Source organism: Schistocerca nitens, chromosome 5, assembly GCF_023898315.1.
Source record: "Schistocerca nitens isolate TAMUIC-IGC-003100 chromosome 5, iqSchNite1.1, whole genome shotgun sequence".
NCBI lineage: Eukaryota > Metazoa > Arthropoda > Insecta > Orthoptera > Acrididae > Schistocerca > Schistocerca nitens.
Genome location: NC_064618.1, coordinates 626,377,227 through 626,403,020, shown reverse-complemented (window position 1 = coordinate 626,403,020; position 25,794 = coordinate 626,377,227). Strand labels below are relative to the sequence as shown.

The 25,794-nt window shown below is 41.1% G+C and overlaps 1 protein-coding gene across 1 annotated transcript in view; it reads right to left on the bottom strand.

The window, feature by feature from the left end:
* Window positions 1-25,794, bottom strand: part of LOC126259681 (transcriptional protein SWT1) — a 260,925-nt gene that overhangs the window by 103,714 nt on the left and 131,417 nt on the right. Inside the window, exons 12-13 of the mRNA XM_049956640.1 lie at window positions 10,784-10,931; window positions 5,410-5,501 (exon numbers count right to left, since the gene is read on the bottom strand). Coding sequence (XP_049812597.1) covers window positions 5,410-5,501; window positions 10,784-10,931 — 240 coding nt within the window. The remainder of the gene's footprint in view (window positions 1-5,409; window positions 5,502-10,783; window positions 10,932-25,794) is intronic.

The window sequence follows — 25,794 nt, the reverse complement described above, 5'->3', positions numbered from 1 at the left end:
TGTTAGTATTTTGCAGCAGTGACTTATTAAACTGATAGTTCGGTAATTTTCACATTTGTCAACACCTGCTTTCTTTGGGATTGGAATTATTATATTCTTCTTGAAGTCTGAGGGTATTTCGCCTGTCTCATACATCTTGCTCACCAGATGGTAGAGTTTTGTCATGACTGGCTCTCCCAAGGCTGTCAGTAGTTCTAATGGAATGTTGTCTACTCCTGGGGCTTTGTTTCGACTCAGGTCTTTCAGTGCTCTGTCAAACTCTTTACGCAGTACTATATCTCCCATTTCATCTTCATCTACATCCTCTTCCATTTCCATAATATTGTCCTCAAGTACATCGCCCTTGCATAGACCCTCTATATACTCCTTCCAACTTTCTGCTTTCACTTCTTTGCTTAGAACTGGGTTTTCATCTGAGCTCTTGATAATCATACAAGTCATTCTTTTTTCTCCAAAGGTCTCTTTAATTTTCCTGTAGGCAGTATCTATCTTACCCCTGGTGAGATAAGCCTCTACATCCTTACATTTATCCTCTAGCCATGCCTGCTTAGCCATTTTGCACTTCCTGTCGATCTCATTTTTGAGACGTTTGTATTCCTTTTTGCCTGCTTCATTTACTGCATTTTTATATTTTCTCCTTTCATCAGCTGTACATTCAACATTGTTACCAAAAATCTCAAAAAATTCTTTAACCAATTTACTTCCAGCTTTTAAACGGTACTGTAATGAGAGAGAAAACACCACACACACAGACACACACACACACGCACACACACAAACATTTAAACCATTAGACAAATTGCTTCTCTCACACATAATTTTAGACAAACCTTGCATAGTACATCCTCATTATTTTGAAATCAGATAAACCGAAAACTCACTTAATTCATAATAGCTGTTCAGCCCTAGCTAATTACACTGAAAAATCTACTGCTTAAACTGAATTTCAGATAATTCATTCTGCAAACTAAAATTTGGTCACCACATTAAATGTTCCATATCTTATTCTTCATCTAAACTGGATTCGTACGTACATATGTAGTGCTGCGTAATACGGTATTTTCCGTAATGCATTCTACATAATTTTTCACAATAATGTACTGTACTGTAGTTTTGCAACCATGGTCCAATTGCTTGCTTGCTACTCACGTATTACTTTTACAGCACAGGAAGCAAGGGTGGAGGAAAGTAGGGGTTGGCCACCAGATTGCACACGGCACATGAAACACAACAATCCAGAGAGCTTCCTTTCCCTGTTTGTATGTGAACAGTGAATGTGTTCCCTCTCCCCCCCTTTCACTTCATCACTTGTAATATGCTGCCGAAACAGAAACAAGCTCATAATGCTCTGACACTAAAAAAAAAAAGCAGCAAATTCTACATATGGTTGACAGTGGAAAGAAGACTAAAACAAAGGTTGCAGATCCTGAAGTCTACTCTCTCAATTATAACTAGTACAAGACAGAAAATAGTGGCAAGTCTGGCAAGCTGTACATTCAATGGACGTAGAAAATGCACAAGGTCAGCCAAAGACGAAAAAGTGGAAGATTCACTGTTTGAATGATTCCAACACATACGCTCATGGTAAATTCTGTTGACCGGCTCCATGTTTCAAAAAAAGGCTTGTGAAATTTCCCATAAAAAGCCAATTTCAAGGCTTTGAGTGTTCTGAGGGCTGGCTATGGCATTTGCAGAAGAGGCATAAAATTGTTGCCATCAGTGTCTGTGGGAGAGCACATAGAGTAAACAACGAAGATGCCAATGAGTGGGCACATGAATTTCAATCCAAGATTTTTCATTTGTATCACCCAAGAGATGTGCTGAATATGGATGAAGCTGGCTTTTTCTATAACTTCATGCCTGAAAAAATGCAACATGTTAAGGGCGAAAAATGTCATGGAGAAAAATGCAGCAATGAGAGACTGATGGTGGACTTGAGTTGTAATTCAGATGGTTCTAAGTAGCTCAAACAGTAACGGTTTGGAAAATACCAAAATTCATGTTGTTTTAAAAATGTTAGCCTATTCAACTTGCCATGTCATTGCAAGAATAACAAAAAGCTCAGATGACCAAATCAATCTTCTGTAGCTGGCTCTTGAAAGTTCAACAACAAATGGCAGTGAAGAACCAAAATATTTTGCTAACTTTGGACTGCAGCTCAACACATCAGTTCAATGACATGCAACTTGTGAACATCAAAATTATCTTCTTACCAGTTAACACCACAAGCCATCTGCAGCTACTGGATGAAGGAATAAACATCTCAATGAAGTGTTATTATAGACGTCAACTTGTTAAGGCTGCCATCAGTGCACTTACAACTACAAGAAACAGTTCCACATAGGAATCTACTATGAGCTATCCGCAACGCATCTGCTGCTTGGGACAAAGTTACAACAGCCAGCAACTGATAAAACCACTGAAACTGAAGAGGAAACTCATGAGCCTGCATCTGAACTTACTCATAAATGTGGATACACATTGGATTCTGCTACTGCTCTTCTACAGGCTTGCATGTGGTTGGTGCCCTAGTGTACTGTCAATAAGGAAGGAAGGACACAGACAGATGAGAACATCTGTGCTGCTGAAGAACCAGTCATCATTTCTGCTGATGATACAGAAGAGAATGATAATGCATGACTGTCATTCTGAGGAGAGACATGAAAATACGACACCAACATCCTGTGCGAAAGTTGCAGCTGCAATAGCTGTTCTTGAGAGATTTTCTGCTGCTTCTGATATCTCCATGGCATTTCAGGCTGCTCAGGGCGTGTTATCTTCAGAGAGTGCCCACAACTAATAACAGTCTGACAAACAACAATTAATGATTTTTTCAAATTAATGTACAGAAGTAAAATATATAATGGATAAGAACTGTTGTAAACTAAAACATGTGTTCTGATTGAAACTTGGTGTGTTAAAGAACAATACAAAAAAATGTTTGTTAAGATTATCATTTGTTGTATGACAAGACGCACTAATTCAATGGATACAATATTGTTTCACAATATTTATGTAAATGTATCATTTAAAAAAAGATGAAAAACATTTTAATACATGTACACATACTTTCTCAATTAAACAAATACCACAAATACTATTGTACATATAGAGTGTAGTTATTTTCATTTTTTTTTCTTGGAGGTCATGAAGATAATGCCCTCTCATTCATTGGTACCCAAAACAAGACAAAAAGAGAAATCAATGGTCATATATTTTTTACAAATACTTTGTTAATTCAACCTTGGTTAAACCAAATTGGCTATTTTTTGGTTCCTTGAAATTCAGTTAAATGAGGGTCTGCTAAATATACAACTATACACTGCTTTGTTTTAATATAAAACAGAAAAGTAGTATTTATGGCTTATTGGCTTATGATTAGAATATTACTGTGGAATCTGAACCGTATGACAGTTTCTAGTCTAACATGTACACAGATTAAATCTTTGAGAAATACTGTCACTGTTCACAGATTACATCTATGTGAAACACTTTCATTGAAGGTACTATTCACATAGATCCAGCAGTGCCAGAGGTCTCTCATACCAAGTATATCAATGATTCCGCCCAATTTGCCCATTCATTTTATGCAACTTCAGTTCCTAATCAAAGTATCATTGGCAACAGCAATAATTAAGGCACAAGTTCAGAGAGATAAGGGGGAGGGGGCGGGAGGAGGAGGTGGACAAAGAGGGGAGCTGGGTACACTAGTTCTATATAAAGGATGTCTCAAAAGAAATTTTGATGTGTGAAAATAAAATAGAGGTTGATGTCTATCGATAAAATTTTTATTTATTATTAAACTATAACAGTTTAGAAATTTACTTTTTAACAATAACGGCATTTAAATGCAATGGAGCACTCCTATGGGACTCATTTAAATGAAGAACAAAATTTGCATGACGGCTTGGCATGTAGACATTGGGATGACTGCCACTTTGCTATGGATATTTTCTTTCAATTGCTCCACAGAAGTTGGATTATTTACATAAACATTACATCTGACATATCCCCATAAGAAAAACTCCATGGGGCTCAAATCTGGACTGCATGGAGGCCAATTTATGTCACCCTTACTGGAAATCAATCTGCCGTCTTGCTGAAATCATGTTCTTTGGTTATAGCCAGGAAAGTTTTGCAATTCAGGTAACAAAAAGTTATTTAAGATAGTCACATAATGTTCTGAATTCACTGTAACTGCATAACCCCTCCTGTCCCTGTAAAAGTACGGGCCAATTATTCCTCAAGCCGACATCGCAGCCCATAGAGTAACTTTTGGTGACTAAAGGGGTTTCTCACACTTCTGTTTAGAATTCATTGCACTCCAGTAGCGGCAGTTTTGCTTACTGAATAACCGTTTAGGTGAAAATGAGCCTCATCAGAAAACAAGATGTTGTTAAATGAAGGGCAGTCAGTCACATCATTAAAGAACTGTAGCCTACGTCTGGCGTTGTAAGGGTTTAATTCTTGATGGATTTTGTAAGTGTGCAGTTTAAGGTCTTTTTTCAGAAATCACTGCAGTGATGAACTATGTGCATTTAAAAAACTTGCATGATTACAAATGGAGAGGTTAGACTGATTTACGCTCTCCATGGATTCACTCACTCTTGATGACCTCAAGTGCCCAGATTTCAGTTTGGCCAGTGTTGGATCAGTCTCCTCATATGTTTTGATTCATTTCCTGATAATTGTAACACTTGGAGCATCATTTACATTATGCAATCCTTAATCACTGCAAAATTTTCTCCACACTGTAGCCACCGAATCACAGTTTTAATAAAATTCTTGTACACAAAACGCAGTCCGCTCCTGAGAAGCACTCCACGTCAACTGAATTGCTAAAGACCAAGCAAGCGATGAACATAACCCCCACTCTCCTCTGATTTGTTGTGCATGCACAGAGAGCTCTTCAAATATAAACTTTCTTTTGAGACACACTATACTTTAACGTATAAATAAGAATGTTCTCAGTTCATGAGAGAGTTCAACTTCACATGTACCACTAATGTGTTTATAAAATAAACATACTTCCAGTATTAAGTGTTAACAATCACTGACAATCCTGCTCTCAATTTTGGCATATAATTCTGGAAACCAAGTAACAATACAATTTTGACATAGAAAGTTCGAATAACATTTTAGAATGCTTATGGAAAAAATTACTGAATCAATAGTACAGATTTTGGGAGCATTTTGTTACAATTAAAATTCAACCAGAATGTCTTTAAAGAAAATCTATAAATTTTAATGCAGTAGTTTTATTTAGTTGGACATTCTTGAAATTAGTGAAAGTGGTCAATAGTATACCTTTGAAACAGCATACATGTGAAGTCAGACCATAAGGAATAAAACATCATGAAGATGAGATAAGAAACACAAATAAGCTGGCATGGATGGGGAAAATATTACCTTTGAAAGTACTTCTTTTGCACAGTGCATCAGGTTTGTGACTAAAATATTAACTTTTACATCAGATTCTTCAAATGATGAATCTCCTGGATCTGAAACAAAACATAAATTTACAAATACAGAAAAGACCATTCTCATGCCATTACACAAACAAAAAGATTTCATAAATCTAAAAGCACCCCATCATTGTCTTTTTAGACCTATTGGCACAGTTTGGCTGAACAGTCAAGTAACACACCAGTACTAGATGAAAACACAGAACAGTAGTTCAGCTAGGCTAACTGTTTAAATTTTCTGGAGTTTTTTGTTGTTGTTGTTGTTGTTGTTGTTCTGGTCTTCAGTCCAGAGACTGGTTTGATGCAGCTCTCCATGTTACTCTATCCCCTGCAGGCTTCTTCATTTCCACATAACTACTGCACCCTACATCCTTATGAATCTGCGTTATGTATTCATCTCTTGGTGTCCCTCTACGATTTTTACCCTCCACGCTGCCCTCTGATACTAAATTGGTGATCCCTTGATGCTTCAGAGCATGTTGTACCAACCGATCCCTTCTCCTAGACAAGTTGTGCCACAAATTCCTTTTCTCTCCTTTCAGTACCTCCTCATTAGTTACGTGATCTACCCATCTAATCTTCAGCATTCTTCTGTAGCACCCCATTTCGAAAGCTTCTATTCTCTTCTTGTGTAGACTATTTATTGTCCACATTTCACATCCATACATGGCTACACTCCATACAAATGCTATGAGAAAACATTCCTGACACCTAAATTTGTACTCGATGTTAAAAAAATTTCTCTTCTTCAGAAATGCTTTTCTTGCCATTGCCAGTCTACATTTCATATCCTCCCTACTTTGACCATCATCAGTTATTTTGCTCCCCAAATAACGAAACTCATCTGTTACCTAATCTAATTCCTTCAGCATCACCTGATTTATTTAGACTAAATTCCATTATTCTCATTTTGCTTTTGTTGATGTTCATCTTATAGCCTCCTTTCAAGACACTGTCCATTCAATTCAACTGCTCTTCCAGGTCCTTTGCTATCTCTGACGGAATTACAATGTCATAGGTAAACCTCAAAGTTTTTATTTTTTCTTCATGAATTTTAATTCCCACTCCAAATTTTTCTTTTGTTCCCTTTATTGCTCAATGTATAGATTGAATAACATTGGGAATAGGCTACAACCCTGTCTCACTCCCTTCCCAACCACTGCTTCCCTTTCATGGCCCTTGACTCTTACAAATGCCATCTGGTATCTGTATGTCAAAAGCTTTCTCTAAGTCTACAAATGCTACAAACATAGGTTTGCCTCTCCTTAATCTATCTTCTAAGATAGGTTGTAGGGTCAGTATTGTCTCACGTGTTCCAACATTTCTACAGAATTCAAACTGATCTTCTCCAAGATTGGCTTCTACCAGTTTTTCCATTTGTCTGTAAAGAATGTGTGTCAGCATTTCGCAGCCGTGACTTATAAAACTGATAGTTTGATAATTTTCACACCTTTCAACACCTACTTTTTTTGGGATTGGAATTATCATATTCTTCTTGAAGTCTGAGGGTATTTTGCCTGTCTCATGTATCTTGCTCACCAGATGGTAGACTTTTGCCTCCCAAGGCTAACAGTAGTTCTAATGGAATGTTGTCTACTCCCAGGGCCTTGTTTCGACTTAGGTCTTCCAGTGCTCTGTCAAAGTCTTCATGCAGTATCATATCTCCCATTTCGTCTTCACCTACATCCTCTTCCATTTCCATAATATTGCCCTCAAGCACATCGCCCCTGTATAGACCCTCTATATATTCTTTCCACCTTTCTGGTTTCCCTTCTTAATGGTATTCCATCTGAGGTCTTGATATTTATACAAGTGGTTCTCTTTTCTCCAAAGGTCTCTTTAATTTTCCTGTAGGCAGTATCTATCTTACCCCTGGTGAGATAAGCCTCTACATCCTTACATTTGTCCTCTAGCCATCCCTGCTTAGCCACTTTGCACTTCCTGTCAATCTCATTTTTGAAACTTTGTACTCATTTTGGTTCCTTCATTTACTGCATTTTTATATTTTCTCCTTTCATCAATTAAATTCAATATTTCTTCTGTTACCCAAGGATTACTACTAGCCCTCGTATTTTTACCTAATTGCTTCTCTGCTGCCTTCACTATTTCATCTCTCAAAGATACCCATTCTTCTTCTACTGTATTTCTTTCCTCAGTTCTTGTCAATTGTTCCCTAACACTCTATCTGAAACTCTCTACAACTGCTGGTTCTTTCAGTTTGTCCAGGTCCCCTCTCCTTAAATCCCCACCTTTTTGCAGTTTCTTCAGTTTTAATCTACAGTTCATAACCAATCGATGTGGTCAGAATCCACACCTGTCCTTGAAATGTCTTACAATTTAAAACCTAGTTCCTAAATCTCTTTCTTACCATTATATAATCCATCTGAAACCTTCCAGTGTATCCAGGAACCTTCCAGTGTATCCAGGCCTCTTCCATGTATACACCCTTCTTGCACGATTCTTAAACCAAGTGTTAGTTATGATTAAGTTATAATCTGTGCAAAATTCTACCACGTGGCTTCGTCTTTCATTCCTTACTCCAATTCCATATTCATCTAGTACTTTTCCTTCTCTTCCTTTTCCTACTATCAAATTCCAGTCCCGCATGACTATTAAATTTTCATCTCTCTTCACTATCTGAATAATTTCTTTTATCTCATTATATATTTGTTCAATCTCTTCATCATCTGCAGAGCTAGCTGCCGTATAAACCTGTACTACTGTAGTTGCATGGGCTTCGTGTCTATCTTGGCCACAATAATGCGTTCACTATGCTGTTTGTAGTAGCTTACCCGCACTCCTATTTTTTTATTCATTATGAAACCTACTGCTGCATTACCCCTATTTGATTTTGTATTTATAATTCTGTATTCACCTGACCAGAAGTCTTGTTCCTCCTGCCACTGAACTTCACTAATACCCACTATATCTAACTTAAACCTATCCATTTTCTAACCCTAACCTACCTGGCCGATTAAGGGACCTGACATTCCACACCCCAATCCATAGAATGCCAATTTTGTTTCTCCTGAAAACGACATCCTTCTGAGCAGTCCCCACCGGGGGATCCGAATGGGGGACTATTTTACCTCTGGAATATTTTACCCAAGAAGACGTCACTATCATTTAACCACACAGTAAAGCTGCATGCCCTCAGGAAAAATTACGGCTATAGTTTCCCCTTGCTTTCAGCTGTTCGCAGTACCAGCACTGCAAGGCCGTTTTGGTTAATGTTACAAGGCCAAATCAGTCAACCATCCAGTCAATCATCCAGACTATTGCCCTTGCAACTACTGAAAAGGCTGCTGCCCCTTTTCAGGAACGACACGTTTGTCTGGCCTCTCAACAGATACCCCTCCATTGTGGTTGCACCAACGGTACGGTTATCTGTATCACTGAGGCACGCAAGTCTCTCCACCAACTGCAAGGTACATGGTTCTGGAGTTTATTGCAATGAAATTCATACCAACAGCTGAAGATGAAATAGTTAGTAAAAATTTTTATAGGCAAGAATAAAACTGTGTAATGAAGGAGCTCATTAATTCGCTATCAGTAGGCATGTATATTCCACATAAGGCAGACCATATATGTGGGGTATGTTGGTGTACAAGAAGAAGGCATCAATGGTCACTAGCAAGCAGTAAACAACTTTGCTGTTATGCGTTCAGTCACTGTTGATGTTCGCTTGTTCTCATATCACTTTGCACCTGAACGTTGCTTACTCTCTCTCCGCTTGTGTGTACGTGTGCTTCATCTTTTCTGTGCAGCTCCTTTAATTAGTTGAATAGTGTACAATTGTATGGTGTAGTAAAGTCTTTTATAGCTGGCTTTCCTTCTGCTAATACCTTCACTATGAGGAAGTTTTCTTCTACTGTAAGTTTATAGTGTAGGCTGCGGCTGAATATATTTCTGTTTTATGTTGAGTAATGGTTGTGGGCTATTAATTGGTCAGCAAATGTGCTATGGAGCTGTTACTTTTTACAGCTTTGATGTTTCTGAATATCTAGTATTAAAATTCCTGAATGTTTGTTTGCCTTATGTATACTGACTGACAAGAGTTGCTTGTTAAGTTTGTGCATGCCTAATGTGTTGCTGGTCTGTTGAATTTATCTGTGCGTGTTTCCTGTATTCTCTTTTTTTTTTCTATGTTGCATTTTCTATTCTGTGTTCTATTTGAGATCCCTGTTTCTTTAAAATGAGGTGAGTACAGGTCATTTTGTTTTGTGTCTGGGTTATTGCTCTGTTGTGTTCTGTGTATGGTCACTATCTGTCATTCAAGTTCTTCTGTGTTGTTGTGAAATATCTCATGTGCATGTACCTTGTTCATTCTCTGTCCTTTCACATATTTTTTGGTTTGGGTTCTCTATGATATGAGTATCATAATAAATCTCTATTGCTTTTTGTTTTGATGTATTTAGCTCTTGTGTTTAGTTCTGTTTGTTTGTGGTATTCTGTTTATTCTGTGAAGAATGAATCTGAAGCTTGCTTGCTTGCTTTTTTGTGTTTTAATGGATGGTTTGATAGTGAATGGTGGTGCTTATGGTGTGGGTTCTCTGTGTACTGTGAAAACATGTGGCGGTGTTGATACTACGGTTATAGCACATTAAAACAAAAGTATTTTTATGATCTCATTCATAGCTGTTACTTTTTCAGCAACTTGACTCTCATATAATCTAGCTCGCGAGTCAATGATTATAATTATCACACCAATTATGCACATTTTGTAAACTGTCATGGTATTCAGAAGATATTGACATCTGCATATCAGTGTCATAAGCCAATACTGAACTTCTGAAGATGACAGATTAACCTGTTGAATCCAGTAAAGTGCAAAAAAGTATTTCAATTGTGCAGCTGATGACTAACTTACCACAGATCTAAGTTTGGTGTAAACAGTAAGTTTTGCATAGACAGTGATGAATGGACCACAATTGAAATTTAATGCAACACATTAAGTGGAGTTCTAATATAGGAAAACATTTTTCCCAGAAAATAAAGTGTAAAATCACAAGTACTTCCAATATATCTTGTGGATTAAGATCATAAAACAATTTTAATTTCGGTTTATCTACCAAGTTTGCTATCATGTACATGTCTGTTCTGTCTGACAGGAAGAATCTGTGTGTGAATTTCAGTCTTTCTCTTTAGCTTGAATTTAATCAATTTTTTCACTTGTGATCAACAAAGGCACATTTATATTCATATTATAATAATGGCTTATATGAAAGCATAGAACCTTGTATCAGATACATCTGTATTGTGGCGATGCCAATCATAATTATAACAAAACATAACAATACTGATTTCTTTATACTTACTGGAAGTAAGTGTCTTTGCCGCTTCTGGCTTATTTTTATTCTGTTTACTCAATTTTTCTAAGTAATTCTTTAAATCACTTTTGCCAACTGCATCAATTCCATTTACCATACATTTATTCTGCAAATTCTTGTCATCACTAAGCAGCAGCTGAGAAATAAAATTAAATGTACTGTCAGAGTGGTAAGGATTTTCTATTAATTATCATATATTCTTATTAGACATGTAAGAGTGGTGTACTGTAACATCTTTCAATTGTGCAAAACAGGAGGAGCAACAGTAGGTCAATGAATGCAAACAAACCAGTAACTCTGAAAATAATCAATTATTGATAATATAATGTATGTCGATAGATAAAAAAATCTATCTCATGAAGTGGCAGCAGGGGAAAACACACACACACACACACACACACACACACACACACACACAAAAGAGTTTAACTTTTACAAGCTTTCAGAGCGAGTGACTCCTTCTCCTGGCAGAAGAGTTGAAGGGGAAGGAAGAAGGGCAAATCAAGAGGACAAAAGGACTGGAGAGGTTTAGGGAAATGAGTATAGTTCAGAAAAGTCACCCAGAACCCCGAGTCAGGGAAGACTTGCCAGACGTGATGAGAAGGAAAGACTGATTGTTGGGAATGCACCAAATGAGATTCGAAAACCCGAGAGCTTAAAGGTGGAAGATAGGGTAATATGCAAGACAGAGATTACTATTAAAACATAGTGCATGAGTTAAAAAGAGTGAAAAGCTAAGTGCATTATATGTAACAGAGGTGGGAGGGTGCGAAATCATCCAAATGTTGTCTCTGGGCCATGTTGTACTGAAGAACAGCTGTCAAATTGTTCTTACCTTTATTGGCGGTCTTTGTTTTATGGGGATTAGGCTGTGGTCCAAGGTATAATTCCTGAATGTTTGGTTTTTCTATGTGGGAGACATCTTCAGAGACTTTAACAACTTAGAAAGCAGTTACAGTCTGAAATGAGCTCAGCAAGCCTATGTGTTTATAAGCATCCTTGCGATAGATGGTTCATGATGTCATCAGATTACTGTCTATGATCGTGCAGTCACACCAAGTTACGTTATGGAGCTTATAATGGTAAAGGGTTGGTGCTGTTTTATTTAGTATTAAGGCCCACAACTTGTCTAATTTTAATCCCTTTTCTTTTTTGTTAAAGCTGGTTTTGCACTTTTGAATTTCTGTGGCCTGCCTGTACATCCTAACACAGTAGTGATTACATTGTGAGAAAACTACAGTATCAGATAAAGATAAACAAATTTGGTGGTCGCTAGTCTTATTGCATGGCTTGCTGATTTATCCATATTCCACAGAGAACAATTGCGCTTGTGCCCCTACAGAAACTACTAAAAAGCATTAAAACCCATCTTGTTCCCTTACTACCAGTGGTTTCTGCCACCACTTTTTTAAAAATATTAGTGCCCTTTGCATGAAGCCACTGGTGCTACTGCAAGACATTGCCAACTAGTGGTACAATGAGGTACTTCTATGACTTTAGTGCACTGTAGCAGTCACTTAAAATGTTCAAAGCAACAGTCCGCACGAAGACTGTGATCCATGACTGAAGAGATTGTGATGTTTTTTCTCTTTTTAGCTATCATACTGAAGTGATCAGTGACTATGAAAGTAAGAATCACTCAAGCCATTGTTACAGAAATCTGACTCTGGACTACAGCTTTTAAGAGCAGTTTTGAAATGAAATCACTGGACAGTACATACTTCTGACAGGAATTTATTAAATTTTAGGCCCATTTTTGTTTGTTATGTGGACTTTAATTTGTTTTAAGTATTATGAGTTCATGGAAGTTTTGAGAAGTGGGAGTGTGTGTAAGAAAATGCGAAATTACTTTCAAATATATCTCATGAAATGATGGATTGTTGAGAACTGAATGTCATAGTGGTTCCAAAAAGAAACCATCTCCTTTAAAAAAACTGACTGTTCTTGTACTCATTGCTTACTATGATAATACAGGTTAACTTTCTGAAAAATTTTAAAATTATGTTCCAAAGTTAAACCACTTCCTTAACAATAATTGACTGTTTACTTTTTGTCAGTTCCTTATTGTATTTATTGCTTACTTTAATGACAAAGGCCATTTTCTGGAAAATTAAAAAAAAAAATTATATATTATTGGAACTCGGAGAGATAACGAACACAAAAACAACTGTCAGCTGGGAAATATGGATAAATCGGCAGTGGCAGATCACACACTGGGGTCAGGGAATCAACAAATTCATTTTTCTAATACTGCAGATTTATTAACATCTGATCACTACTATGTTACAAATTACATAGACATCATAGAAAAAAAACTTTTTACAGAAAAGGACTGAAATTTGTCAATTTGTGAGCCTTAGTATAAAGTATAGTAAAGAAAACAAACAGTGTGAATCCCTCCCCACTATAAGCTCCATAACATATGACGGTGCAACTCCACGAACCTAGGCAATGATCTCGTGATATCAAGAACTGACCATTGAGTGGCTACTTATGAGGAGTTTGGTTTGCTGAGGTTATTTGAGACTGTAACTGCTTTCTAGGACATTAAAGCCAATGCAAATGCTTCTGGCACTGGAAGATGAGATGTTAGGCAGGGGACTACTGTATTTATCCAATTATAAGAAAACTAAAATAATCAATTAGTGGCAGCAGGTGAACACACATAAAAGTATTTAAATTTTTACAAGCTTTCAGAGCCAGTGGCTCTTTCTTCTGGCAGAAGAGTTGAAGGGGAAGGAAGAGGGATGAAGGAAAACAATGGGAGAGGTTAAGGGAAAGGGGTACAGTTCAGAAAAGTCACCCAGAACCTTGGGTCAGGGGAGACTTACCAGATGGGATGAGAAGGAAAGACTTATTTTTGAGGACTCCACCAGACAAGATTTGAAAACCTGAGAGCTTAAAGATGAAAGACAGTGTAATATGCAAGACAGAGATCACTACTAAAACATCATGCACAAGTTAATAAGTGTGAAAAGCTAAGTATGTAACAGACGTGGGAGCATGAACAATGAAAAATAGACAAGCAGAAAATGAAAGATGTAGGGAACCAAAATGGAGTGAAGAAAAGAGTACTTACTGTGAACAAATGCTGAGACGGAAGGCATTAGTGTAAATTAAGGCCAGGTGGGTGGCAAGGCCCAAGGACATGTTGTAGTGCTAGTTCCCACCTGCGGAATTCTGAGAAACTGGTATGAGGGGGGAAGAATCCAGATGGTGCATGTAGTGAAACAAGCACCGAGGTCATGACTGTTATGTTGTGCAGCATTCTCTGCAACAGGATATTGTGTATTGCCATTATACACACTCTGCCTATGCCCATTCATCCTGACTGATGACTGGGTGGTAGTCATGCTGCTGTAAAAGCCCAAAAAGTGTTTACATTACAGCTGGTATATGATGTGTTGTTTCACAGGTGACTCCCTTTGATTATGTTTTCCCGGTTACAGGGCTGGAATAGCAGGTGGTAGGAGGGTGCATGGTGCAAGTCTTTCAGTGGGGATGGTCACAGGGGTAGGAGCCATAGGGTATGGAGATGGGTGCAGAAGGAGCACAGGCTCTGACAAGAATATTGCAGAGATTGGGATGGCGACGGAAATCTGTTCTAGGTGCTGTCGGCAAAATTTTAGATAGAATGGATCTCACTTCAGGGCAGGATTTTAGTAAATCAAGGCTCTGTCAATGTAGCTGATTGACACATTCCAGACCCGGATAATACTGAGTCACCAATGGTGTGGTCCGAAGCTGTTTCGTGGAGGGATCAGCAGTACCAGAATTGGATGTGATGGCCCAGGAAATCTGCTTTTTAACTAGACTGGTGGGGTAATTACGTATGGTGAAGGCTGAGGTGAGAATGGTGGTGTATTGCTGTAAAGAGTCTGCATCTGAACAAATATGTTTGCCTCGGATGCCTAGGCTGTATGGGAAGGAACGTTTGACATGGAAAGGATGGCAACTGTCAAAATGTAAGTACTGTTGTTTGTTGGTAGGTTTAATGTGGACAGCCCGCATCTCGTGGTCGTGCGGTAGCGTTCTCGCTTCCCACACCCGGGTTCCCGGGTTCGATTCCCGGCGGGGTCAGGGATTTTCTCTGCCTCGTGATGGCTGGGTGTTGTGTGATGTCCTTAGGTTAGTTAGGTTTAAGTAGTTCTAAGTTCTAGGGGACTTATGACCTAAGATGTTGAGTCCCATAGTGCTCAGAGCCATTTGAACCATTTTTTTAATGTGGACAGAAGTGTGTAGCTGGCCTTCGGTGAGGACGAGATCAACATCAACAAAACTGGATTCAGAATGGGACCATGTGAAATTTAATTGGGAGAAGGTATTCAGAGATTCCACGAATTTTAGCCGGTCAGCCTCACCGTGAGTCCATATGGTAAAGATGTCATCAATATATCTAAACATTCCATGGGCTGAAGACTTATGGATCCCAGGAAAGCCCCTTCCAAGCGACCCATGAAAAGCTTAGCACAGGAAGGTGCCATCCTCATTCCCATGGCCATACTTCTGATATGACTGAATGTCTGCCTTTCAAAGGCAAAGCAGTTGCTGGTAAGTATAATGTTGATTAAGGTGAGTAGACAGGATTTCACAAGTTTGGAATCAGGTGGACACTGACAGAGGAAATGTACAGCAGCAGACAGACTGTGTACATGGGGGATGTTTGTATATAGGGAGGTGGCATCAATGGTGACAAGTAAGGTGTGTGGTGGGAGAGGGACGGGCACAGATTTCAGACAATCTAGGAAATGGTTGGTATCTTTGATGTCAGAGGGGAATTTTTGTACTATGGGTTCCAAGTGTTGATCAACTAAGGCAGATATATGTTTGGTGGGTGCTGTGAAGCCATCAACTATAGGACTGCCAGTATGATTGGGTTTGTCGATCTTAGGAAGAAGGTAAGAGGTAGGGGAGCTTGGTTTGGGTGGGGTGAGAAGTTCTATGGATTCAGGTGTTAGTCCTTGTGAGGGGCCTGAGGTTTTAAGGAGAGACTGCAGGTCAGTTTGAATCACAGGGATGGGATCTTGATGGCAGACGCTGTATGTAGAGGTGTCAGGCAGCTGCTGTAGACCTTCACAAACATATTCCTTTCAGTCAAGTACTACAGTTGTAGATCCTTTGTCTGCTGGGAGGATAATGACGGAGTCATCAGCTTTAAGGGAATGTAGAGCCTGGAGTTCTGCAAAGGACAGGTTGGGGTCATGTTGTAGGGACCTGAGGAAGGGTTGTGAGGCAATGCTAGATGTGAGGAATTCTTGGAAGGCTTCTAAAGGATGATTCTGAGGTAGTGATGGTGGATCAAGTTGGGACTGTGTCGTAACTATTCAAGGCAGGGTTCAGTATCAGGACTGCTGTTCAAAAGTTTTTGGGATTGGGTTGCGAAGTGATACTTCCAGTTGACATTATGTGAAAAGGAAAGTAGGTCCTTCACAAAAGCAGCATGGTTAAATGAAGGTTTAGGGCTCAAAGTGAGACCCGTGGATAATACAGATAATTCTGGGGGAGAGACTCATTTGGATGAGAGGTTGAGAACACTGTATTATTGTGACTGGTTTTTGTGATTATGAGTTATTACAGGTCTGGGAGGCAGTGGTGAAGGCTGTGGGATGTTAAGGAGTTTGGCCAAGCTCGGTTTGTAGGAGAGGAGTGGTGGTTGATGGTGTGGCTGTTTGGGCAGCTGAAGAGGGACAGGAAGGGAAACACCACTGTTGAGGTAGTTTAGGTGAAGGGAGGATAGCTTTTTGAGGTGAAGTCTGGCATGTTATTGCAGTCTGAAGTTGGCCTGGCAGCTGATAACATTTAAGGAAACACGAGGGGCAGATAACTGCAGGATTTTGTAGAAGGAGAGAAGTCTGGTGGAGTGGAAACTGGCAGATGAGGCATAGAGGTCACAGATTAGTTGGGTAAGTGCAACAGATTGCTGTATTTGAAACTGTAAAAGAGGCTGGTGTAGAGTAGGATTACACCCAGAAACAGCGACTTTCAATATTAGGACTTTGGGGGTAACTCCAAGGGACAAGCAAGTTTCAGGAAACAGAATGTGGAACCTTAATTTACGTAGTGCAAAACCATGTTTTCATAAAGAATGGATGTAATATGTGATGGGATGCAAGGGATGGCAAGAGAGAACAGTTTGGAGTGTTGGAAAAGAGGGCAGTGGCAAAAAGTGTGGGAAAAGGTGGAAAAACAGAAAAAAAGGAGGGAAAAAATTTTGAAAAATCAAAAAAATCGCACTAATATCATGAGATCAAGCAACAGTTAACAAGAGGCAATGAGTGGGCGGGAACATCTCGCCACAAGAGTGATCTATATGATCCGAAAAAATGATTGGAAGAAAAGCCGATAGGCAAAATCGTGAAAGGAGACAAAATTTTAAAAACTGGCCATATGGTAAAATAAAATCACAGGAGATAACGTAAACAACATTGCTTGGCAAATAAGGTAATGTAGGAGACAGCAGTAAAAGTCAATCAGAGCAGTCTGGGGAGAAACAAACACACAAAAATGTGAAAGAATTGTGTATAAATAAGGGAAGTGGAGGGCAAGGAAAAAAATAGCTGTCAAATTTGAAAATAAATCAGCGAGAGATGATCAGGAGAATTCCCTGAACTATAGTGAACTGCAGGCAAATTTGTAAGTAAAAGTGGAATTCTTATACGCAAATTTGAAAACAACAATGGGCCTGTCTACATGCACGAGAACTGGTACTAGAAAAGTTGTAGGGGCAAAGTGTTAATTAATCTGGGTGGTACAGATAAATAAACGATAAAAAAAAGATCAGAATACTAGCACAGAAGGTAGAAAGCAGATGATAGTTTCAACAAGACAGACGACAACCAAGACTGACAAGAGGGTTACATAAGAAGGAAAGATGGCCACGTGAGCTAATATAACAATACAAATAATCAATTATTGATAATATTTCCCATAATAATTTCCATCAGTCCCTATACCAGTTCCAAACTGAACAATCCATTGCCCTCACCCACCTAATCCTTCACCTACACATCAACTCAGCCAATACACACCCGTCAACTCCTATTCTTAATAAAAGTCCTCAATCTTTCCTCTCCCACATCCACACCGACTGTTCAGAGCATCCTCCTACAGGCCAATCGCAAATTAGAACAGCATGCCACCCTCCACCTCAAAAAACTATCCAATCTCCCGGTTTCCCACCTCCGGAAAGGCAACTCACTCACCCTTCACAACCTTTCCAGCAAACCTCAACCTCCTCTCATTGCACACAGACCCAGTCTCTCCCATCTACTCAATCTCCCACTTCCAGCTCCACTCCCCCCAAATCCTCAAAATTCCAATCAACACAATCTGGAACCACAACACCCTAATTCAGTAGTTAACCTTTCCTCCAAACCTCTCTCCCAATCCGAAACCTCTGTCCTATCCAAAGGCCTCACCTTCAGCCCCACTCCCAGATTCAACCAAACAGCCCTTGTCAAAGATTTACTGTCCTACACCCATACTCTCTGCTGGAAATATCACTTTGCCACGAAGAAAAATGATCCTAATCCTACTCCTAATGGTCCAACTCCCCAAGACACTATCCAAATTGAACCCTGCCTGGAACAGTTTCGTCCTCCATCACAGCGGGACCCACCTCCTCTTCCTCAAAATCACCCTCTCCAAACCTTCCAGGAATTTCTGACTTCCAGCCTTGCCTCTCAATCCTTCTTAAAAAAACCTCAATCCTACTCCCAACATCACCACTGCTGAAGCCCAGGCTATCCGTGATCTGAAGGCTGACCGATCCATCGTCATTCTTCCGGCGGACAAGGGTTCCACGACCGTGGTACTTGATTGTCGGGAGTATGTGGCTGAGGGACTGCGTCAGCTTTCAGACAACACTGCATACAAAGTTTACCAAGGTAATCCCATTCCTGATGTCCAGGCGGAGCTTCAAGGAATCCTCAGAACCTTAGGCCCCCTACAAAACCTTTCACCTGACTCCATCAACCTCCTGACCCCACCAACACCCCACACCCCTACCTTCTACCTTCTTCCTAAAATTCACAAACCCAATCATCCCGGCCGTCCCATTGTAGCTGGCTACCAAGCCCCCACAGAACGTATCTCTGCCTACGTAGATTAACACCTTCAACCCATTACATGCAGTCTCCCATCCTTCATCAAAGACACCAACCACTTTCTCGAACGCCTGGAATCCCTACCCAGTCTGTTACCCCCGGAAACCATCCTTGTAACCATTGATGCCACTTCCCTATACACAAATATTCCGCACATCCAGGGCCTCGCTGCGATGGAGCAGTTCCCTTCACACCGATCATCTGCCACCCTACCAAAAACCTCTTTCCTCATTACCTTAGCCAGCTTCATCCTGACCCACAACTTCTTCACTTTCGAAGGCCAGACATACCAACAATTAAAGGGAACAGGCATGGGCACCAGGATGGCCCCCTCGTACGCCAACCTATTCATGGGTCGCTTAGAGGAAGCCTTCTTGGTTACCCAGGCCTGCCAACCCAAAGTTTGGTACAGATTTATTGATGACATCTTCATGATCTGGACTCACAGTGAAGAAGAACTCCAGAATTTCCTCTCCAACCTCAACTCCTTTGGTTCCATCAGATTCACCTGGTCCTACTCCAAATCCCATGCCACTTTCTTTGACGTTGACCTCCATCTGGCCAATGGCCAGCGTCACACATCAAACCCACCAACAAGCAACAGTACCTCCATTATGACAGCTGCCACCCATTCCACATCAAACGGTCCCTTCCCTACAGCCTAGGTCTTCGTGGCAAACGAATCTGCTCCAGTCCGGAATCCCTGAACCATTACACCAACAACCTGAAAACATCTTTTGCATCCCACAACTATCCTCCCGACCTGGTATAGAAGCAAATAACCAGAGCCACTTCCTCACCCCCTCAAACCCAGAACCTCCCACAGAACAACCCCAAAAGTGCCCCACTTGTGACAGGATACTTTCCGGGACTGGATCAGACTCTGAATGTGGCTCTCCAGCAGGGATACGACTTCCTCAAATCCTGCCCTGAAATGAGATCCATCCTTCATGAAATCCTCCCCACTCCACCAAGAGTGTCTTTCCACCGTCCACCTAACCTTCGTAACCTGTTAGTTCATCCCTATGAAATCCCCAAACCACCTTCCCTACCCTCTGGCTCCTATCCTTGTAACTGTCCCCGGTGTAAAACCTGTCCCATGCACCCTCCCACCACCACCTACTCCAGTCCTGTAACCCGGAAGGTGTACACGATCAAAGGCAGAGCCACGTATGAAAGCACCCACGTGATTTACCAACTAACCTGCCTACACTGTGAAGCTTTCTATGTGGATGGACACAGGCAGACAGTGTTTGTTGGTAATGAGGATCACCCTGTGGCTAAACATGCCTTGGTGCACGTCCAGCACATCTTGGCACCAGCAACAAACTGTCCATTCGCATGAATGGACACAGGCAGACAGTGTTTGTTGGTAAAGCGGATCACCCTGTGGCTAAACATGCCTTGGTGCACGGCCAGCACATCTTGGCACAGTGTTACACCGTCCGGGTTATCTGGATACTTCCCACTAACACCAACCTGTCAGCACTCCGGAGATGGGAACTTGCCCTTCAGTATATCCTCTCTTCTCGTTATCCGCCAGGCCTCAATCTCCGCTAATTTCAATTTGCCGCCACTCATACCTCACCTGTCTTTCAACATCATCTTTGCCTCTACTTCTGCCTCGACTGACATCTCTGCCCAAACTCTTTGCCTTTACAAATGTCTGCTTGTGTCTGTGTATGTGTGTGTGTGTGTGTGTGTGTGTGTGTGTGTGTGTGTGTGTGTGTGTGCGCGAGTGTATACTTGTCCTTTTGTCCCCCAAGGTAAGTCTTTCCGCTCCCGGGATTGGAATGACTCCTTACCCTCTCCCTTAAAACCCACATCCTTTCGTCTTTCCCTCTCCTTCCCTCTTTCCTGATGAAGCAACAGTTTGTTGCGAAAGCTTGAATTTTTTGTGTTTGTTTGTGTGTCTATCAACCTGCCAGCACTTTCGTTCGGTAAGTCACATCATCTTTGTTTTTAGATATATTATATAAACAGATAGATAAAAAATCAGCTCAAAGGATTTAAATTTTTACAAGCTTTCTTAACCAGTGCCTCCTCCTTCTGGCAGAAGACTTGAGGGGGAAGGAATAGGGGTAAAGGAAAACGACTGGTGAGGCTTAGGGAAAGGTGTACAAATCAGAAAATCACTCAGAACTCCACATCAGGGGAGACATACCAGATGGGATTAGAAGGAAAGACTTATTGTTGGGGACTCCACCAGGCAAGATTTGAAAACCTGAGAGCTTAAAGGTTAATGACAGGGTAATAATGCAAGACAGAGATCACTACTAAAACATCATATACGAGTTAATAAGAGTGAAAAGCTAAGTGCAGTGTATGTAACAGAGGTGGGAGGGTGGAAGGCAAAAAATTGATAACTCAGAAAATGAAAGATGTAGGGAACCAAAATGGAGTGAAGAAAAGAGTACTTACTGTGAACAAATGCTGAGACAGAAGGCATTAATGTAAATTAAGGCCAGTTGGGTGGCGAGAACCGAGGACATATTGGAGCGCTAGTTCCCACCTGCGGAGTTCTGAGAAATTGGTGTCTGGGGGAAGAATCCAGATGGTGCTTGTAGTGAAGCAAGCACCAGGTCATGACTGTCATGTTGTGCAACGTGCTCTGCAACAGGATATTGTGTGTTGCCAGTGTACACGCTCTGCCTATGCCCATTCATCCTGACTGATAACTGGGTGGTAGTCATGCTGATGTAAAAGGCCGAACAATGTTTACATAACAGCTGGTATATGATGTGTCATTTCACAGGTGGCTCTCCCTTTGATAGTATATTTTTTGTCGGTTACAGGGCTGCAATAGGTGGTGGTAGGAGGGTGCACAGGACAAGGTTTTCAGCGGGGACGGTCGCAGTGGTAGGCGCCATAAGGTAGGGAGATGGATGCCATGTCGAAGTAGCTGATTGATACATTCAAGACCAGGATAATACCAGGTAACAAATGTTGTGCTCCGAGGTTGTTTTTTGGAGGGATCAGCAGTACCAGGATTGGATGTGATGGCCCAAGAAATTTGCTTTCTACCTAGGCTGTTGGGATGATTATGTCCAGTGAAGGTTGAAGTGAGAGTTGTGATGTATTTATGTAAAGAGTCTATATCCAAACAAATACATTTGCGTTGAATGCCAAGACTGTATGGGAGGGAATGTTTGACATAGAATGTATCAATCAGCTACTTTGACAAGGTCAGGACTTCCTAAAATCATGTCCTGAAATGAGATCCATTCTGTCTGAGAATCTGCCTACGACACCTTGAATAGCTTTTTGTCACCCTCCCAATCTCCGCAATATCCTTGTCAGACCCTATGTTCCTTCTGCACCTATCTCCCTACCCTCTGGCTCCTACCCCAGTGACCGTCCATGCTGCAAGACTTGCCCTATACTCCCTCCTACCACCACCTATCCCAGCCCTGTAACTGGCAAAACATAAACTATCAAAGGGAGAGCAACCAGTTATCAGTCATGATGAATGGGCGTAGGCAGAGCGTGTATACTGGCAACACACAATATCCTGTTGCAGAGAATGCTGCACAACATAACAGTCATGACCTCGGTGCTTGTTTCACTATACGCGCCATCTGGATTCTTCCCCCTGACACCAGTTTCTCAGAACTCCGCAGGTGGGAACTAGCACAACAACATGGCCTTGGTTCTCACCACCCATCTGGCCTTAATTTACATTAATGCCTTCTGTCTCAGCATTTGTTCATAGTAAGTTGTTCTTCAATCAATTTTAGTTTCCTACATCTTTCATTTTTCGACTTGTCTATTTTTCGTCGTCCACCCTCCCACCTCTGTTACATACAATGCACCTAACTTTTCACTCTTATTAACTCATGCACGATGTTTTAGTAGCAATCTCTGTCTTGCATATTACCCTGACTTTCACCTTTAAGCTCTCAGTTTTTTAAACCTCGTCTGATGCAGTCCCCAACAACAAGTCTTTCCTTCTCATCCCGTCCGGCAAATCTCCCCTTACCCGGGGTTCTGGGTGACTTTTCTGAACTGTACCCCTTTCCCTAAACCTCTTCCGTTGTTTTCCTTCACCCCTCTTCCTTCCCATTCAACTCTTCTGCCAGAAGAAAGAGCCTCTATCTCTGAAAGCTTGTAAAAATTTAAATCCTTTTGTATGTTCACCTGCTACGGCTTGGTGAGTAGATTTTTTATCTAGTCATTTTAGTTATAAGACAAGATTTTTTGCAAAAGTCCCTATTCAGGAAATACTGGGGCATCTTATATTCACAGACTGCACTCTCGCTACTGGGGTTAACATTATTATGTTGTTTAATATAATATGTAGAAGTTGTCTGTGCATTTACACATGAAGCTTTGGCTATTGCAGTTATGTGCACATTTATTTTGAAGAATTCAGAAGGGCAAGGCAGGGCAAAGGATACTCATTTTCAAACAGGCTCAAGATTTCCTGATACGCTGAAATGCTCGGTACAGTACATACATTGCTCAAACAATCGTGTTAAATTTGACTCACATGGTGCTAGGGTAAGAGATACATTTCAAACTATGAACTAGTCACTATTGCTCTGCTTAAAATTTGATAATGTTGTGAAACACAGAAGGAAGTAGCACTAAATTCTGTCATTTTGATAACTGTTGTATTTGAACCATTTTTGCAATAAAAGTTGCCATATATGTATGGCTACCATGTACAAACATTAATGCTGCTTTTTAAACCCTTAACATAAAGCCCCCAAGTATCATGTTTTCATTATTTTGACAGAAATTTAAAATCCCAAGTATACTCGGGCAACTTAAGAAGAGATTTTCAAAAAAAGAAAACGCTGCTTATATCCATTTCAGCACTGATAATCGCATGTTCAATTGCTAGAGAGCATCAGGTATTACATTTGTAGCCTGGCCGTCATTTTTTGGTTGAGGTGGTTGCCATTAGATATTGTCTTTACTGCGTGCCACTTTGGATACACGAGAACAAAACGTATGCTTTCAGACTCTCTCCTATATTGTTGTTTAGACAATGCCTTCAAAAAAGCATTACTGTAGTTATATTGAGTCTGACAGTGAATTTAGCAGCCCAGAAAGTAAAGAAGAATGTAATGTTATTTCACAAGAGACTGAAAGTGATGACAGTTCATCAATTGAACAACAATCGCTCACCACTGGTATGAGATAAATACATCAACTGTGTTACAGCGAGCTTCTCAAAAATTTATTTTCATAGGAAACTGTTGTGAAATATATGATTAGACTTCCCAGCTACACAAAACTAAAAAATGACTTCAAGATTCAGGATATTATAGTCAAAGTCCAGTGCATGAGTATACTCTGGATTTTATTATTGGTGATTTTCAAAATTTTGTAACTTGCTATTTTGAGCTTTAAAAGCTGTCTTTATATGTCTATATGTAATACCATTCATTGCAGGATGTTTTCATTAATATATATATATATATATATATATATATATATATATATATATATATATATATATATATATATATATATATATACTCCTGGAAATGGAAAAAAGAACACATTGACACCGGTGTGTCAGACCCACCATACTTGCTCCGGATACTGTGAGAGGGCTGTACAAGCAATGATCACACGCACGGCACAGCGGACACACCAGGAACCGCGGTGTTGGCCGTCGAATGGCGCTAGCTGCGCAGCATTTGTGCACCGCCGCCGTCAGTGTCAGCCAGTTTGCCGTGGCATACGGAGCTCCATCGCAGTCTTTAACACTGGTAGCATGCCGCGACAGCGTGGACGTGAACCGTATGTGCAGTTGACGGACTTTGAGCGAGGGCGTATAGTGGGCATGCGGGAGGCCGGGTGGACGTACCGCCGAATTGCTCAACACGTGGGGCGTGAGGTCTCCACAGTACATCGATGTTGTCGCCAGTGGTCGGCGGAAGGTGCACGTGCCCGTCGACCTGGGACTGGACCGCAGCGACACACGGATGCACGCCAAGACTGTAGGATCCTACGCAGTGCCGTAGGGGACCGCACCGCCACTTCCCAGCAAATTAGGGACACTGTTGCTCCTGGGGTATCGGCGAGGACCATTCGCAACCGTCTCCATGAAGCTGGGCTACGATCCCGCACACCGTTAGGCCGTCTTCCGCTCACGCCCCAACATCGTGCAGCCCGCCTCCAGTGGTGTCGCGACAGGCATGAATGGAGGGACGAATGGAGACGTGTCGTCTTCAGCGATGAGAGTCGCTTCTGCCTTGGTGCCAATGATGGTCGTATGCGTGTTTGGCGCCGTGCAGGTGAGCGCCACAATCAGGACTGCATACGACCGAGGCACACAGGGCCAACACCCGGCATCATGGTGTGGGGAGCGATCTCCTAAACTGGCCGTACACCACTGGTGATCGTCGAGGGGACACTGAATAGTGCACGGTACATCCAAACCGTCATCGAACCCATCGTTCTACCATTCCTAGACCGGCAAGGGAACTTGCTGTTCCAACAGGACAATGCACGTCCGCATGTATCCCGTGCCACCCAACATGCTCTAGAAGGTGTAAGTCAACTACCCTGGCCAGCAAGATCTCCGGATCTGTCCCCCATTGAGCATGTTTGGGACTGGATGAAGCGTCGTCTCACGCGGTCTGCACGTCTGGCACGAACGCTGGTCCAACTGAGGCGCCAGGTGGAAATGGCATGGCAAGCCGTTCCACAGGACTACATCCAGCATCTCTACGATCGTCTCCATGGGAGAATAGCAGCCTGCATTGCTGCGAAAGGTGGATATACACTGTACTAGTGCCGACATTGTGCATGCTCTGTTGCCTGTGTCTATGTGCCTGTGGTTCTGTCAGTGTGATCATGTGATGTATCTGACCCCAGGAATGTGTCAATAAAGTTTCCCCTTCCTGGGACAATGAATTCACGGTGTTCTTATTTCAA